The 19237-nt window shown below is 40.3% G+C and overlaps 1 protein-coding gene across 2 annotated transcripts in view; it reads right to left on the bottom strand.

Annotated features, from left to right (window-relative positions):
* Positions 1-3502: 3502 nt before the first annotated feature.
* The window catches only part of LOC309720012 (SH3 and PX domain-containing protein 2A-like), a 61751-nt gene continuing 46016 nt past the window's right edge, over positions 3503-19237 (bottom strand). The window contains exons 8-14 of one of the 2 annotated variants that reach the window (XM_082556532.1): positions 13440-13553; positions 10978-11061; positions 8238-8355; positions 7821-8149; positions 7622-7671; positions 6602-6721; positions 3503-6444 (exon numbers count right to left, since the gene is read on the bottom strand). In XM_082556532.1, the coding sequence (XP_082412658.1) occupies positions 4516-6444; positions 6602-6721; positions 7622-7671; positions 7821-8149; positions 8238-8355; positions 10978-11061; positions 13440-13553 (2744 nt within the window). In that variant the 3' untranslated portion in view covers positions 3503-4515. The remainder of the gene's footprint in view (positions 6445-6601; positions 6722-7621; positions 7672-7820; positions 8150-8237; positions 8356-10977; positions 11062-13439; positions 13554-19237) is intronic. The other variant, XM_082556533.1, reaches the window with a different exon arrangement.

Raw genomic sequence — 19237 nt, 5'->3', positions numbered from 1 at the left:
TTTCCTCTTTGTCTGTTATTTCCGATGATTGTATAACATGACCAAAAAAAAGAAAAGAAAAGAGCACACAGAGCAATTCTTTCGATACAATAAAGAGTGAAAACTGACCATTTCCATTTAACTGCCGGGGTGCTTTCTCTGTTTTATGCACAGCAGGAAAAAAGAAGTCAATCTTGCACAGATGGGGAATGAAAGTGCATTAGCGCCATTACCTTTTCCCAAAATATACATTATACAAATGTTTCATTTGTGGGAGATTTACCTCTTGTACATGAAAATTCAAATTAGGCAATAGCTTGAGAACTAAAAAGGCGCCCAACACAAACATTCTCTGCAGTAGTATACTTGACTAACATCCCACCATATACTATATGAATAACAAAGGCAATGGCTTTTAGTAAACGGCTATAACTCACAGGGAAACTGTTTAGAGTTGTGGTATGTAGACCTGGACAGAGTGAACATCATCTGTTATTTACTACCCTGCAGGCCTGGCTCTAATGCAGCAAGGTTTTAAGCTGCACTCCAATAGGCACAAATACAGCCTGCGACGTTCGGACATGAAACAGGCAGCAGTGTGTTCAGAGGTGAGAGGGAAATACACAACCAGGGACTGTGAAAGTGACATGAATACAGTACATCTCGCTGGTGTCTGTGTACACACAGACTTTCCACTCAGACCTCTCAGTGAACCTGGCTGTGGGCCTTGTGAAGGCTTAAGGGCTTGCCAGACGTGTTTGAGCTGTGTTATGGTATCTCTTCTAGACAGCTGTTTGGTCAAACGCGCAAACTATCAACTTGTATTAATGTATTAAATTTGTATTCCAAGAAGGCAAGGCACTATCGATTTTGAATTTTAACTACACATCAGACAGTCTGAGTTTGTGTTTGTTCCTCTGCTGTAGCCGAGGCACTAAGCAGCTTTTGGTATTCAGTGTGATGTAAAAGTCTTTTCCTCAGTCAGATTGGTGGCATCGAGGGACAGACTCTAAAAAGTGTTATTTAAAAACTGCAATTTTTTTGTTTTAAAGTCCCTGATATCAAATGAGTCCTTTCAGCCTTACAGTAATTATTGAGCTGATGAAGGCACAGGTGAAGGTCACAGTGATGCAGTGCTTTGTCTGCACCAAGATGCTGAGTACTGCTGCCATCCAGTGGCCAGAAACATGTCCAGCATCTTATGCACCAGGCAGAAAACACAGACAGTATGATTTAAAAAGCTTTCAGTGCATTTTGAAAAAAACAAATATTTCATTCAAAAACTCAGTCAATACATGGCAAGTCCATTTTTTATAAATAGTAATGGCAGTAGGTTGACAAGAATCTCATTTTATAGAATCAATTTTGACCATTGGCCATAAATATAGATTCTAGTACCATTCTTTAATCATTACATATATATAGTTAATCAAATATTTTCTTTCCAGGTGCTATAAATCACATTTTCCATATTTCATCATTATAAACTATCAGCTAGTTTTCAGATACTTGTGGTGACACAATGAGGGACACATCGCTTTTAAATTTGAAGTCCCCGATGGTGTAATGCATTCCCTTCTTCTCCCTGTCTTACCCATGTGATTCATCATTTGCATTCACAAGTAAATGGCCTGTGTTTGTATATTTACTAGTCCCTAAGGACCCCAAAGCGCTTTACACATCCAGTCATCCACCCACACATTCACACACTGGTGATGGCAAGCTACAGTGTAGCCACAGACACCCTGGGGCGCACTGACAGAGGCGAGGTTGCCGGACACTGGCGCCACCGGGCCCTCTGACCACCACCAGTAGGCAACAGTGAAGTGTCTTGCCCAAGGACACAACGATCGAGACTGTCCAAGCCGGGGCTCGAACCGGCAACCTTCCGATTACAAGGCGACCTCCCAACTCTTGAGCCACGATTGCATGCATGTAAATAAACATGCATGCAATTGTGCACATTTAACTTGTTATAAAGATGATGAATGGACATCCACAATTAGTTCCAAGCCAATGACTGCACGAGTCTCAACAGTGGGATGGACATATGATTTGGTGTTTCTCTGATTGCAGCTGAAGGCGATCATATTATACGTCTCCAGACTGGTAACTTTAACGTTTGCTTTGCGAGTTGATGCTAAATTAAGTCGCTCAGCAACCGCAGAATGAAAGCCAATGTCAAACGTGCAGGTTCTCCTAAAGCAGTGCTGCTGTCAATTAGAAATGAATGGAATCCTAAGCAGCCCAGGATGATCTAATTTATTTGAATGAAATCATCTGGCTGGTAAAACACTTGAGCTGTATTAGAGCTATAGATATATGCAGATGTGGAATGAAACTAGATATAAACACATCCAATACTGAGATCTTTTACAAAGTTAAAGGTGGAAAGAGAACTGAGGGGTATCCTATTGCCAGTGATTATGGCTGGTAATGAATTTCATCATACTTTCTGTCAACTGTTAACAGGATTATACAAAAAAAACTACCCACCAGAATTTCATGAAACTTGGTGGAGAGCTGTATTAAGAGAAAAAAACTTTTGTGAGTGGGTGCCGAATCAAAATGCTTTTGTGAAACAAGGTATTGGCCTTGGGAGAGGATGTCCTCTTAGTGTGCCCTTCTAGCTCTCAATCTGCTCAGATGATAATGATCACATTCACTCACAATAAAGAAGTGCCCCTAAACACACCTGCAACGCAGACAGGAATAATCTCATTTTGGTTTATCACTTTTACAACAATATCAGTTTTTTAAATGTGTGAAAGATGACTCGTTATTTTTTCTTCCTTGATAGGTCCTAAAAAAATGAGACAGAAAATATTAAAAATGAAGCATTTTAGCAGCATTTAAGGAGTATCAGAATTCTATATGTACATCCCATTTTACATAATTAATGCTGTTCAATAATGCAGTTTTGTGAAAAAGACCGTTTTCAAAGAACTTTAGAACAGTTTTTAGCAGCAATAACTTGAAAGGATCCTTTTTATGTATGAGTTTAGCAATCTTTCAAAGTGCTGATGAACAAATTTGGCCCACCCTTCTTTAGTTCTTTGAAACATTTATATATGTCCCAGCATATAATTTTATTTAAATTCTGGTCTGGACTTTGAAAGGTCCACTGCAACATCTTGATTCTTTTCTTTTCTTTCCATTCTACAACAGAATGGCTGAAAAAAGTAAACTGTCCTGTGTATGACTCAATTTTGGCCAAGCTTGGCATCACATTTGACTCTAGAATACTTTGGTATTCAGAGGAGTTCACAATAGACTCAGGGATCAGGTGCCTGGGTCCTATGGCAGCAAAATAAACCAACTCATTTCCCCTCCACCACCATAATTGGCAATTGGTATGAGGTGTTTGTGTTGATATGTTTAGTTTCATCCGTCCAAAGAAAATAGTTCCATGCTGCCATGTTCTTTTTATATGTATGTTGGGAACCATGGAAGTAGGAAAACAGCAAGTACAGGTAAAATTTTAAAATTAAATTAAATTTAAAAAAACAGATGAAAGAACAAATGAATGTTCAAAAGTGCATTTATTAAAGTAATTCTTTTGGCACTTTAGTTATCATCACTGATCAAACAGTTAACATCAAACAAAAGTGAGAAGGTGAGCGTCCCCCCAAAAAAGGAATACTGTCAAATTTACTGCCCAGCAGAAATTCAAAATGTTATTATAATTAATAGAGCAGTTCATTTTAGAAAGGTTTAAATGACTTTTGCCTTTGTAATAATAAAACATGTATTAACATAATTATTAAGTAATGAATTTACAACATTTTCACTGAGCTTTTGCCTCTGAAATTAAAAAAAAAAGTTAAGGGAGCTCTGCTGTAACTGTTTTGAACTTTAAGGGAGAGAAAATGCTTGCAAATTATTTCATGAGGACAAAATTACATAATTAAATGGATAAAATATTTCACATGAAGGTGACATACAGTATAAAGAGATATAAAAAAAACATGCAGCACCAAAATTTTACTAACACAAAGCAGCTTTGGCAACAACAGAGATTTTCTTTAGGAAATACTGTAAAAAATAACAATTAAAAAAAGGTTTAATTTCAACAGCTCAAGGCATCGTCAGTATAATGAATCATTTCAAACATGCAGTAAGCTTTAAGTTCTTAAAATGTGTTTAATAAAATTATGTTAAAAACTAACAGAAAGGGGTTCGAGGAGCAGACACAAAATGACGTCTTATTTCAAGTTAAAGGTAACCACTGGAGAATATCGTTAACTCACTCTTCCACTCTCTGGTGTTGTCTTTGGTTGTAGTTAAGTCCCGATATATTGTTCCTGATGCAAAGTCTTAGGCACTCTATCATGTAGATTCATATTACCAGATGCATTGTTTCATTACAAAGTTAAAATTTGATGGGGGTGCTCGCTTTGGCAAAGGTACCGGAATTCAATCCGGATTTAATGTCCGGGAGTTAGCTTTTTTTTTTTTTTTTTTTTTTACAAAATAAGTCTGTTAGAGTAGTCTTTACACGCATGTCCAGAGTTCTGCCAGCTCCATACACGAGTGCTAGTGCTTTTTCTCGAGGTAATTTGAGGGCACCCATCCTTTCCTTGGTCTGCCATTGTCCAGAACTTTGCAGTACCACCACCCATTGGGGTTTTTTTCAAGAACCTCCAGACTCGTCCCCTCAGGAAATCCCATCGTCTCCTCATCACCGGGGTAGTCTGCTATGGAGATGTAAACCTCTCTGAGGTTGTTATGGATGATGTGGGGCTTGGGTTTCACTGTAGATACAGGAAGGGCATTCTTCTGAGAGCTGACACCAAGGGATTCAGAGCTGCCAGTACCAGATCTGTTCCTGCTTGGCAGTGCTATGTTATTTGGTGCCAAACTGCGTGGCACAGTGCCAAAGGAGGCATTGCGCCGCACTGTGGGGCTGGCGCGTGGGTGATCTGTTGAGTTGAGAGACTCATTTCTCCTGAGAGAGCCAACAGGGCTGGGACCGTCTCTGATGGGGGCTGAGATGAAGACAGATTGCGGTCTGACAACCTGCTGCTGCTTGATGCTGTTCTGCTTGAACGCGCCAAACAAACCCGTAGGTTTGGAGAGACCACCTGGAGGCTTGGAGGGGATGGGTGGAGTGACCTTCTTTAGGTTTTGGTTAATATTATTCAATGCGCGCACCCTTTGTTCATTCTTCTCCAGACTGTTGGACTTGCTAAGGCTTCCAGGTTTAGTCGGAGTGCCATCGGATTCGGATCCTGCCGTGTCATCCTGTGGCCTGACAGGTTCCAGGTAATAAGTTGGAGCCCAACCCTCTGCATCTCCCCAGCGAATATACCACCAGCCACTTTCCTGCTTCTCCAGCACCTCCACCTCCACTCCACCAGGAAAGCTAAGCTCAGACTCTTGGACTTTCTCATACGGGTCTGTGGTGCGGTACAGGCTACAACCTTCCAGGTCAGAGTCTCCTCGGCTGCCTTTAGAATAGATGGAGGAGAGATCTGATGTGCTCTGAGATGAGAAGGAGTCCTCAGAGGAGATAACTGAAGCAGTCTCCAAGTCCTCACCTTTAGCTTTGGTACCATTCTTCAGCTGTCCCGTTGGCCGTAATTGCCTTCTTAATGTGCTGATGTCCATCTTCTCTGCACTGGAACTCTTTGCTAGCTGTGGTTTGGGCCTCACCACTGGCCTTAGCTTAGAGGAAGATTTGGTGGATGAGGATGGCTTGCTTTCCTCCTGGTCTTTCTTAGGTCTAGATAGATCTGGGGTGGACTCAGTGGAGGCAGATTTTGGACTGGATGCCTCATCAGTTTTGGTTGAAAATGAGCTCCCATTCAAGTCAATCTTGAGCTTATTACCTGCAGGTTTCCGTCCACCAGATGTTGGGTGTGCAGTCTTGTCAGTTTGTGACAAGACATTTGTCTTGGAGGAATTGGAGTCCCTGCTGCACTGCCTCTCTGGGGTCTCCCTGAATGGTCGAAAGCCATCATTCTCATAGATACATTCTTCCTCACCTTCGGCCTCTCCCTCTGCCTCGTGGCCATCTTCAAATGACTCACCCATCTTGAAGGAGGCACTGTGGAGTGATGAGGCTGGTGAAGGCTTTGAAGACATGTGAGAGCCCTTCTCTGAGGAAGTGTCCTCATTCTTTCCATCAACCAAGGAACTTTCTCCTCTCAGAAACTCAAACTCAGACTCCAGGTCCAGATCGCCAATGGCAGGGACATCATATTCTGGCTCTTCATAGACAGGCTTACCAGGAGACACAGGAGATTCTGGGGCCTCAGACCCAGGGCTGCTGGGGGGTGCAGTCTCCACCGAGTCCTGTTTCTTGACAGGTGGAGCTGGAGGTGGAATTTTTGGGCGGCACAAAGTGCTTGTTCTACGATTCAGGTTGGGTTTTTTACGTTTGTCAATGTAGGAGCAGGGAGCCCACCCCTCCTTTTCTCCTATCTGGACATACCACCAGCCACCAGAGTTTTTCTCAATGACCTAAAACACATTTCCAAAGAAAAAAAAAAGTATATTTTTGTCTTTATTTGAAGCCATTTTACACATTTTAATTTCAGAGGTGTTATTGAGCTATTGAGCAAGAGATATGTGACTGATGTTTGTGGTAATCTTGTGCCTTAAAATAAAGAGCGCTTACCTCAGCTTTTTGTCCTCCGTTGAAACTGATGCCATCAGATATACAGGACTGGAAATCTGCAATGGTGTAATACTCTGCTTCAACTGTAGGGGGCTCTGGAGGAGAGGGCAACTGAAATCCCTACATGAATACAAAATGGGTTCTATTAGAGTTATTGTCAGTGATTAAAAAATTTCATTTCTAGTTTATATTCAAACCCCTACATATAAGACGCTAATAGTAGTTTTTTTCTCCACTTAATTTAAATGTATAATAATAATAAATAATACAGTGTTTCCAGCAGTACACATTATCCTCGACAGCAGCAGTCCCCAACCCCCGGGCCACGGACTGGTACCGGTCCGTGAGTCGTTTGGTAACAGAGTTGAGGCTCGGGTGTCAAATTTATGGTTTTCAGGGCTTTATATCGGTATTTTTTATTGTTTTTATCGTTAACACGGTTTTCCTGGGTCTTTTCCCGTGTGTTATGAATAAATCTCCTTTTTTTGGTACCGGGACTGTTTTATTTTGTTGTATGGCTGGTCCGTGGCGCATAAAAGGTCGGGGTCCGCTGCTCTACAGAGTGCTTACATATTGAATCAGTGTCACTTTCATAAGGGTTGGAGTTTTTTGTTTGTTTGTTTGTTTGTTTTTATCAGAATGGGTACTTTTATCTTTAAAAATTAAAATATGCTGGTAGATGAACAGGACATTAAATTAAACAATGTGAATACTTCTTCAATTACACATTGTTGTATGTTGGTAAATGTCTGTATGAAGGAAAAGTCACGAGTAACAAAGTCCCGTGCACACTCATTACCTAGAGATGAATGCAGTAACATTTTCCCTGTGATGTGTCTTTTTAAGTAAAGATTTACCGGTTTGTTCTTCAACAATGATCAAAATCATTCATAATTGCTTACAAGTTGTATACATTTATTATTAACACCATTTTTTCACGCTTTCTGACCTTTATCAACCAAAAATAATAATTACATGTATAGAGGGATAGATGGATGACTGAAATATCATCACTCTTACCAGGGTTGCATCTCTCCGAGGAGGAGGTTTTTGCCTGAGAATGGGAGAACCTGTGAGAAAATAACAGAAAAATCACACATGGTTTGGTTACATTTAATGAATTTGCTTTACGTCAATATATCATAGATTCAAAAGATATCTGCCCACATTTGAAAATATTCAAGTCACTATGACAAAAAATGTCAGGGGCATGACTAACCAATTTCTACCCGATGTGGGGCAATTCTGGCTATAGCGGGTGAAGCAGGCTCTGCTTTGCTGTTTCCATCCTGTGGGGCATTAACAGGGCTGGCGTCAGCGCAGGGGATTGGCAAGCTTATCTCCCTCCTGGCGACCTGTGGACTCTCTGGGACACCTTCAGTCTGCACATCCTTCTCACTTAAAGCTTTCTTGTTAAGGAGGTTGCTGATCTCCATGATGTTTCCTATGATCTCCACTGGGCCTGTCACAGTCTTCTTACGGGGAGAGAAGTCATCCTTCATCTTTTTGAGGTAAGACGCTGGAGCCCAGCCCTCCTTATCTTGGTACCTGTGAAGTAAGTTGGAGGAGAAAATGATAAAATTGTGTAGAATGAAAAAAAAAATGTCAGAAGCAAGTAAGGAGAGCTGTACTGTACCTGATAAACCACCAGCCTTCCAGATTCTTCTGAATCACCTCCACAGTGACACCTTTCTCAAAAGCAATTTCATCTTTCCCTTGGCTCGAGTAGGGCTGCACTGTTATGTACTTCTCTTCTGCAAAAGAGAATGAGTTCAGATTTTGACAGCAACGAGATCTCCGAAAACAAAATATTTAATGGAAACAAAAAACAAGACAGAAAACTGTATAATCTATAAATCTTTTTATAGACTTGTATTTTTATGACTACACTTCAGTAATGAGATGACACATTAAATTATGAAGCAATATATAATGATAGATTACCCTGAGATACACCAGACCTGTGAGATGAAACAGACTGGATGTGCTTTCAGGCAGATGTGTGAGTATGGCTCAAATGGCACGTGAGATTTGTCTATAAATTTTTCTTTATCAACCTAAGAAATAACTAAAGGACATAATTAATTCATGTCGTTAACGTACACAGATGTGCTGCAGTGTTAGCAACTGTTTAGCAATGTCTCACACAGCAATAAAACCCATTGTAACTTGGAATGTTTGCATCATTATCACTGGTAATGGATTATGAGTTTCAGTCTGATTCCCAGCACAAATAAGGAGCAGTGGGGCACCCTGGTGGTGCAGGATAGGTTCGCATTGCTTAAAATAGCACTAAATATACACAGTGATTATGCACACGTGATAGCAGTGCTTTCATGTAAGTGAAGGAATATATCTCTGTAAGAAGAATAATGCCCAAGTTCAGATAAAACAAATCCTAATAGCAATGCAGAGAAACAGTTTGTGGAAAGAGAAAATGAGGCACACAGAAAGGCCAACTTAAAAAAAACGAAACAAAAAAACAACTGACCTGCTTGATTTAACCCCTCAGAATGCATGAAGCTCCTATTAGCTCCAGCTAAATCTAAGAATATAGTTTTTATTTATTTATTGCAAAGCCCTTGAAGAAATATTCTGCTTGCAGCCAGTGTTGGCAAAATAATATTCTAAAATGCTTTATTGGCATGTGAACGTATATTTTAGTCTTGGTTCTGTATGAAAATAAGTGAAAGCAGATACACTAAGCGGGGCCATCTCAGCACAGAAGCCTCCTCTTTCAAACCTTCTGTTTTAGAGGGACAGCCAATCAGAAGAAAGTTTTTGCCCAAAGTGAGACGAAATGTTTCAGGCAGTGAAAAAGTGCAGTATAAATCACATAAGCATAATTATGAACTGTGAATCATGCAGCTCCACTCAAATAGAGCCAAGAATAAAAACCTTGTGGTCATTTTCAGCTCCACTGACAGAACGTAATTAGTTCTATAACATGACAATGGGAAACTACAGCACATGGGTCAAACTAGTGTCTTAAGGACTAGTGTCCTTGTCCTTTCGACAGGGAGTATCTCCTAACTCAGCACATAACAGAAAGCAGAGGCACCACGCTGATTTATGCATTCCCATGAGGCCGAGGGCCAGAGCCAAGTCATCATTTCCTGTCATTATGGCAATTCCTGTCTAAACACAGGGAACACAAGGAGAAGAGGTGTGCTCATAAAAAAAGAGAGGAGCACATAAAAAAAGTGCTGTTCTGTATGCCGTCTTCTCAGCTGGTTCACAGGAATCAACACTGTGGTAACAAATTATTCTGTTTTCCTTTTCTCCACCCATTTCCAAGGTTGTGTAGGCAGCTTAAATGGCTGTGGGATAGTAAGTCCTTTCAAACTCGTTGGGTACAGGATATTTTCTGAATGCTTTATTTTCCTTTTCCCTGGTTCTTCCGGCCACTTTGTGTTGGGGCTGCTAAATCGTTTGCCTCTTACCAACTTCTTTCAAACAGTCTTCAACAATATCCAATGAAGGGAAATTCTGAATCAGATGTTATAGTAACCACAACATGCATCGGTGTTATAAAGTGTTCATGTGGAGTCAGCAAAAAAACAAAACAAAACGCAAAGCTGAATTTCAGTCATGGGGTGGAAACTACTCTCTCTCCACTCTAGAGAGCAGCATGCACTGCCAAGTGCAAAGTTTGGGCTGAACTCAATAGCCTATCCGTGCTCCTCTGTCAGCCATCCAAATGTATCTCTTGTGAAGAAAACCCCTGGCTGCGGTAAGAATGTGCAAGTTTGCTCGCAAACTAAGTGGAAGATTAATAAGACTCTTTGTTTATCAGTCAATACTGGTTGCTATCTGCAGCAAACCAGGAGAGAAATGTCTGTTTGTACCACACTTTGACAGAACACACACTTATTACAGATCTACATACACGCTTCATTTGCTCATAAAACGTAAAATATGGCTCTAAACTGCAGCATAAGGCATTCCTAAGTCTATTACGCAACTACTTTCAGATGAGTGGGTAGTTTTTTGTTTTTTTTTCCTCTGTGATTTGGAGACGATTGGCTTTGGCATGCGGAGTATAATTTTAATAAAAACGCTTACGCGGAGCAATTTTGTAGCATAATTTGAGCTTAGCATCAATAATTAGTGTATATAAAGTTGCTGATTTCACCTTTGCTTTCCAGGCCCGTTTCATATTAACGTCAGTTAGTGGTTAGTTGTGGATTGTGGCTCGTGATAACTGCATTTGCTGGAGGACAATGCAGAATGCAAGCCTGAACAAATATGTGCATGTGATAAAAGTTGAGTCATGTGATAAGAGACAATAAATGAGATGGGGTGAGGACAACAGTAACAAAAAGAGAAGGGAGGGAAGGAAGGAGGGAGGCGATGCAGCATGTTTCTCAGTTCACCTCGGCTCTGCTGCCTGCTGATGACACCCCCCAACGTCCATCTCCGGTCCAGCCTCTTCAGATGAGCCTTGTGTCGCTTAGTAACTGACACACACACACACACACACACGGCGACCAGATGACAAGGAAGGATCAAACAAACACGGAGACATGAAGAGCAAGCACAAATGTTACACAAACACACAACACACAAATGACATGGATCCATTATTAGCTACATGGAGGACACTAAAACACGACCACAACGCAAAACATGGTGGACAGTTAGCATGAGTGGATGGAGGTTACAAAAGAAATGTTAAAAACCAAGACATCTCCTCTGTGGCTTGTAATTAGCATGTTGTTATCACAGAGCCCCCCCCATTAGGTTTGAGCATGTGGGATGCATATTGCCTTAAAGGAGCTGGTTAGAGATGTGTACCTAGAAGGGTCCATATTTCCTTGTATTTTAAATATAAGATGGCTAAAATGGAAATGATTCCAACAGTTCAGACATTAAACAAGATCCTTTTTATATAGAAATTTTAAAGAGACAGTAAAAACATTTGGTTATAAAAGATTTCAAGTCTGAATCATACACACAAAGCAGCTAAACTTTACACAAAGACTCAGCATCTAACCAGTTAATACATTTTATTTTACTTCTTTAATGTTCACAAAAACCAAAGTACATCAGTTTGCCATTTTACTGGTGGCTATATGCCAGTCTATTTTCCCCACCAGTTTCCTCAGAGGAAAGAAATAATTCGGCACAAAACGTCTTCATAAAGTCACACATTATTGTTCCACACCTTACTGTTTGCACATGCTAAACAAAGCAAAAATAATGTGTTTAGTGATACTGGTAGGCAGATATATTGGACTAAGGTAAATAGCTGCACTCCCAGAAATACATGACTATCATTTGTGTCAGTGCTGGCAGTATCATTATTTTCCTCTTATTTTCTACTACCAAAACAAGGAGGATGAGGGTTTGTTTACGCTTCCATCAGTGGGTAAACTCAAATCAGAAGATGTCTGAGCTTTCAACAACTATCATTATCAGAATCAGAAAACCAATTTTTGAAAAATATGTTGTTGTTTTCTTGGGGAGGGGTCAAAGTGACTATGTGGTTGTGCACAATCGGCTGAAGACCGCAGAACTGATAAAGAGTTGTTTTAAGAGGTTCATGCCATTTCTAAGACTCATGAGACACATAAACATTAATTACACTGACAGACTGTCCTTCCTAAACCCCCTACTGGTTAACTCAGTAAAGAGATAACTCCAAAAAAGGAGATAGGAGTGCATGGTTTGCATATAGCTATGCGCCTGTGTGTTATCCATTTGTTGTATTCTGAGAGGAGAAAAGGGCATTTTAACTTATTTAACATAATGCAAAACATTAATACTGACTAGCCTTGTGTGTTCACTCTCTTCTTCCACCACTGAGTCATAAGATATACAACACCGCAGGGATTCTGAGTCCCATTGTTACACCAGTTGTGCAGCAAAAAGATGTTTGGCCAGAGTGCTGGAAAATCTTGATGTTTGTTTGGAAGTGTAATATGCAACTTAATTATTTCCGTACCTCCAGTTTTTTTGGGTTTTCTCTAACACAATGTTGCATATATCTTAACAAATATCCTGCAGTTGCTGCAATACCTGCCAAAATGATCAAAGTTTGCGCATCTGACACTAATTGAGCTCTTCTGGCCTATGATTAAAGTGCTCTCTCCACTAACGTTGAAAATGCTTGGGGAGTGAGACAGCATTAGTCGCTCGTAGATGGCTTGATAACTGTATCTGAAAGGGCCATCAAGGCAGTTGGATGCTGTCTGCAGCTTCACACGTCAGTTTCACATTTCTGGCAAACCAAACTCTTCATAGGTGTGTATGTTACGACTGTTTTGGATCCTTCTCTGGCTCCAGTAAGCTCACGAAACTTAACATCCATCATCTTCAATGGTAAGCGGACATGAAATAGCGTGAGTCATGTCAGAGCTTTCTTTCTTTAACGATAACCATGATTTAAAGAGCATGACTCCAGAAATATTCATTTTTATTCAATGAAAACACACGCCTCTTTCATGAGCTACACTACACGGCGGGCGTATCACTTAATACTGCACTGTATCTTTCTTGTACAGTGCAGCACTGCACAGCACATCCTTTGAAACATTGAGGTCTGGTCTCTCTTGGCCCTCCTCCTTGATGTTTACCCAGGTCTGAATCTACACTCTGTTCTGATGTGCTTATGATGGCAAGCAGACAGAGTAACATGCTCACCCGGCCCAGCCTCAGTTGTTAGCGTAGACCAGCAGCGGTGAGGTTTTTTATTTTTATTTTGTCACGGATCAGAGACTGAGGATTGAGGGCAAAAGTGGTTTCTGTGTGTGGGTACAGTGGAGTGGGTGAGGTTGTGTTTACATGTGCAAACGTGTGTGGGTGGGCAAAGACTGAAGCGTTTGCAGTTACTTACCTTCCCCAACTTTAGAGGCACCCAGCTCCAAGTCATCCCGTGTGCCACTGTGAGAGTTGAGATAGGTAGCAGGGACCCAGCCCTGCTCCTCTGCAGTGCTGACAAACCACCAACCTATGGAAACATACAGAGGTTGTAAATTGCATTTCAAACAATGAATTGGATAGCAAGAAATCAGCGTAGCCTATAGTTAACTTTAAGGAATTCAACAGTTTTCAGAGGTCTGCAATTGCTCTTGAACTTTCCTCATGAAGTTGAGCCTTGGATAAGACTTGCACCAGAAAAAGTAGACAGAATAAGCCTCCAGAAAGAGAGATGAAAGAAGAAGACAGATGCCATTTGTACATTCCCGTTAATCACTTCCTCTTTGTTTTACTCATTAAACCTCAGCTGGATAAAATATCTCCAATCACAGCTACAAATGAACACGAATATGATGCATTTTATTGTGTTGCCAACAGAAATCTATCACTAAGGGCAGGACCAAGAACATCAGAGGACACACTGCTTGGCTGTGGCTCAACCCATGACGAGGTCTTGTTTGACCTACGTTCCATCGGGATCAGTCATGAAATCAGTGGGCAGGAAACTGCTGAAGTGATCCTACAAGCCAAGATATCCATTTGCAGGGTTGCAGCTGATTTGACTTCATTCTCCTGGGTATGACAGCATTGCTATTACATCTTTATGACAGATGCCTCAGTTGGAGAGAAGCAAGTAAAAAATAATGCTCATTTTAAAAATGGATCCTAAAACTAGCAGTGGCATGCTATAAACTCCAGGTTTGCATCATATCTCCTAGCCAAAGCTGTGTTTTGAAAGTCAGTGATTACAGTCAGGGTGGCGCAATGGGAGGTTGTTAATGATCAGCACTTCCAACTCACCTCACCGAACCTGATGATAATCTTGGTCATTTCCTTGGTCATTTTTATTTAATAGTTATTCCTGTGACAATGTGGGCTTTCTTTGGCTACTTTCAACAATGTTCCACAGTTCAAAGACATGCATGCTAGATTAGCTGTAGGTGCGAATGTGTGTGGTTGTGTTAGTCCTGTGATTGGCTGGTAAGGGTTTACCCTGCCACTCATCTAATGTAAGTTGGGAAAGGGTCTATCCCCTAGACAGATAAGCAGTTCAGAAAACAGATGCATTACAGTCCGAGATGCTGTAATCATAGGATTTCTATCCATGCAAGGTGTGTAGGATACATACATATATACTAGGGGTGCAACAATACTCGTATCGATATTGAACCGTTCGATACAGTGCTTTCGGTTCGGTACGCATATGTATTGAACAATACAATTTTTTTATTTTATTTTATCAACTTTTCTTCTGATGATGCTGAGCTCAGTGGATCTGCATTCGACTACTCCGTCTAGGCTGTACTGTCGAGCGCAGATCCACTGAGCGCAGCGCAAGCTAGCAAGACAGAAGCTAAGCTCATTGCAACTTGGCAACTGCTTCAACGCTACCCAAAATTGAACCTCCCCCACCCTCATTCAGATCTGGCGTTTGGAACTATCTTGGTTTTCATGTGAAGTATGACCCTGAAGGTAAGCGCGTCATGGAAAAAAGTATAACAGTATGTCGGATGTGCCATGCAATGCTCAATTGGTGGGAACTAGTGCGTTAGCGCAGTTAGCTTGTTAACGTGTTGACGCCATCCAGCCCCACGCACGGGGCGATCCATGGTAACTCGTTAACAGAGATTTGCCGTGTTATGATGTTAAAGTCATTTTTACGAGATTAACGCTGACAGCACTAGTGGGAACACAATGAATATGACTGCACATTTACCCCGACATCATCCTAGTGCAAAGACAAGTGGAAGCAGACAAAAACAACAAGCACGCATGCTACAAACTTTACCCGAGTCATTTAGACAGCCGTTAGCACATGATTCTCCTTATGGGGATCTGCTATGTTTCACATGCTGCTGAGAATATAGCCCAGAAGAAGCGTATAGTATAGCTTTTATTTTGGAAAGAGCCATTTCTCTGTAATAAACTCTCTGATCGAGAAAGATTTATTTATTTATTTTTTATTATTTTGTTGTTTCAGCAACATTAAATTTAAAAACTGTACTTTTGAGTTAAAATATATATTTATAATTTTAATAAATGACAAATTAAAAAGGTATGAACATTTTTTTGTATCGAAAAAATATCGAACCGTGACACCAAAGTATCGAACCGAACCGAACCGTGAATTTTGTATCCCTGTGTCATCCAAAGAGAAAACCTTGCATATCCAAAGCCAAAAGAGTTCAAAGTTGGTCCGGCTTGATTTTCTTTTCTTTCTTTTTTTTTCTCTGTGCCTGTTTCGACCTGAAATTTCTCCCTTTTAAACTGAGGTTTTTTTGCCTGCAATTGTCGCAGAGATTGCTGGACTGTTGGGTTTATCTCAAAAATGTTGCAGGATTCTTAGATGGCTGTTGTTGGGAAATGGTGTCATGTAAAATTACATTCAGACAGAGCTGATCATACTGGTCTCCAATTGCTTGAGCAAATCCAGTCCCAATCTTTGGGGACTGCGTATTTGATGTCACTTCAAGTGTTTGAATCCATCATTGTCCTTTTTGATGCAGGGCTCTTTTAAGGTGCTGCACCAGTGTTTCTTAGGTGGGTTATTTGTTCCACCTATTATTCTGCCTTTGTAAATTATTCCACACCAGATTGACTGAAGTTAAGTTTGGTGTTGCTGCAATCACAGAAGAGACCTGTGAAGCACTCAAGAACTCCTCAAGAATGCAAAACACATTTTATTATGCTAGAAACTAAAATGAATGCCATGGCAAGTAATTGTGTTTTTTAAGGCTCAATTTCTGTTACACTGTACAGCTATATCAAGTTTTATGCTTTTAAGAAAAAAGTAAACGTGATTTTTATTTATCATCTCCCCTCATACACTAAAGAGATCATTTGAAGTCTTTGCTAAACCAAACGTTTCCTCTCTGCATATTAAAACATTAAAAATACATATGTATATTTATATATTAGGACTGTGTCTCGCTTCTCAATGAGAGACTTGATTGACAAGGATGGAAAAAAAACTGTCACACACACTTTGTTGTGGTAACAGGAACCCAATATGGCTGACAGCTGTCTGGACAACCCATAAAGACAATGGCAGTGTTCCATTTCACAGCTGGTTCAAACCTCTCCTATACATTTTTTTTTATACAGATGGATCCATGCTTTCATGTTGTTTACATCAAATTCTGACTGTACAATCCAACTGGACTCATCACTCATGGCCCAGGCAATGTTGTTTCAGTCTTCTATTATTCAATTTTGGTGAGTCCATAGTGAGGCTGAAGTGAGTGGCAGCGGTGTGGTCATCTGCTGCTGTTGTAGTCGATCTGCTTCAAGATTCAACATGCTGGGCATCAGAGAAGCTCTTCTGCATAGCTTGGTTCTACCAAGTGATTATTTGAGTCACTGTTGTCTTCCTATCAGCTCAAAGCAATTTGGCCATTCTCCTCTGACTTCTGATTTTAGGTAAGATGTTTTTGACCAGATAACTGCTGCTCACTGGATATATTCTCTTTAAATCCTATAAATAGTTGTGTGGGAAGATCCCAGTAGATCTGTAGTTTATGAAATACTCAGAACAGCCCATCTGGCACATTCAAAACCACTTATATCACCTTTCTTCTCCATTCTGATGCACAGTTTGAACTTAATCTTAATCATGTCTACATACCAAAGTGCACTAAGCTGCTGCCATTTGACTGAATAGGTGAACAGGTGTACATAATGAAGTAGCAGTGAGTCACGCTGATACTAATACTTTTGTTTGTTTTGTTGTTTGTTCTTAATTCTATGTCATGAAAACTTAAAGAAAGTGTTTCACTCTTCATCCAATGCCATTTAAACATTGATATGACACATAAATAAATAAATATGGGCCTCTGACATTGATCACCTATGTTGGTGCATCCCTAGTTGTTATGATTACATAATCAATATCTGCTTGATGCTGGCAACTGCAAACTCTGATGACTTACATAAAGTGAATCGGATTGACTCCCTAGCCATATGACTTCGTCCACTAAATTAAACTGGAATTTAGAAAAACAACAGATGTCCTGCTGACAGACTAATACTTCCACTGGCTTTCTCTGCGGAAGCAATAACCGAGAAAATCTTTCCAAGCCTCTTGGTCACTTACACGTGCAATCTCTGTGATTCATATCAAGGGTGATTTATTTAATTGCTTAACTTGCCTAGCTATACAACAAAAACATGATGGGCTATGGGCCTGTTCTGCATAAAGTAAGGGTGGGTCTAGATAGGCGGATATTGGTTGGCTCTGAACACTGAGCTGGCCTGTGCTCAGGGATGTAACAATCCATGTAATGTGCTCACCAAAGCTTTGGCTTGAGCAAAAACCCCATGTCAATAAATCAGGCTGAGAAAGCAAACCACAAAAAAGCACAAAGTGGCATCTACAACATTGAGATGGACTTAATATGTTGATCCTATTTTGTGGAGTTGAAAGCTTGTTAGAAGATCACAAATTTCTACCGTATTTTAAACATAACTGCGGATTTCACTGTAATTAGTGTCAAAATAATGACAGGAAAATGTTGCAATACTTCATTAAGTCACTGAAAGCATTTAAATAAGTCTGATGTGCCGAGTTTAATGAACAGGGAAGGGCAAGATCAATTACATGAATTGCACATTAAACTAAATCAACCATTATACAGAAAGGTCAGCTTGGCAGGAGAAAAATCTCTATAATCTACTCAAAGGACGAAAAAAATCTTTACATTTGCAAACTGCCATGTTCACACTTACTTTGCAGCTGGGGAGAAATATCAGGTTCACTTTAGGGAAGTGACAACTGACAGCAACAAAAGCACCCACAAGGATAAAGTGTGTGAATGTACTTTAAATGTGACCGTTGGGCTGCAAGTCTGAATCTAAATATGGTGCAAAGACACGGCGTCAGTTTAAACGACCTGAGTGAATACACATTGTTACTGATGGCTTGGGTGGCTTTGTCTGTATTTTTCAACCATCCCTTTACATGGCAGGTGCTTAGGCTGAGTTCACTGAACCTCAAAGGCAGCAATAAAAGTAACCTTAAAATGAAAACACACATTACGTAAGTGCTGATTTCCTGGCCTTGGCAGGTTTATATCAGAGAGCTTGCAATTATACGAAATGTGGGGAAAGAAAAAACTGCTCCACATCTTTCATCGCATGCACTCATTCACTGCTCCGTAGCATTTGTGTATAGGCAACACAAAATTACACAAATACAGCTGTCAGGAACCATGTGGTGAAAAAACTCTATTAGATTTAAAAATGAAACCCACCTATAATTGATACATGTGTGTCATCTTATGATAATTCCTCTGGACTATTTTTTTCCATAGGGCTGGGAGGTGAATTTGATTCTAAGATTTTGGATAATATCAACATCATACTTGACAGGGTTATCATTTGTACACTCTTCCCAGTGACATAAACCTTTTACTGAGGTCATTACAAAAGAAGCAGCTGTTTTGTGAGTCTCCCGCTGCCAAGACAGCAATCTTGCAGAATTACATGGTGACTAAGATTTCGATGAAATCATACTGGTAAGTTTACGTGGTTTTCTGAATATGTTGACCTTCATTTTACCCCTGTATGACCTAGAACCCTCGGGAATTAAATTCTCAGACTACAGTGATTTTAATTACAGACGGTGAAGTTGAACAATGAGAAAGTTAAGGATAAGACTCAGTTGTTTAAAAGTGAAATTGCAGATAACAGAAATAAGATTCATAACAGAGTAACACG

Source organism: Aulonocara stuartgranti (genome assembly GCF_965226115.1).
Source record: "Aulonocara stuartgranti genome assembly, chromosome: 13".
NCBI classification, from domain to species: Eukaryota; Metazoa; Chordata; class Actinopteri; order Cichliformes; family Cichlidae; genus Aulonocara; species Aulonocara stuartgranti.
The sequence above is the reverse complement of the archived record's forward strand: the minus strand, read 5'-3'. Positions and strand labels throughout refer to the sequence as shown.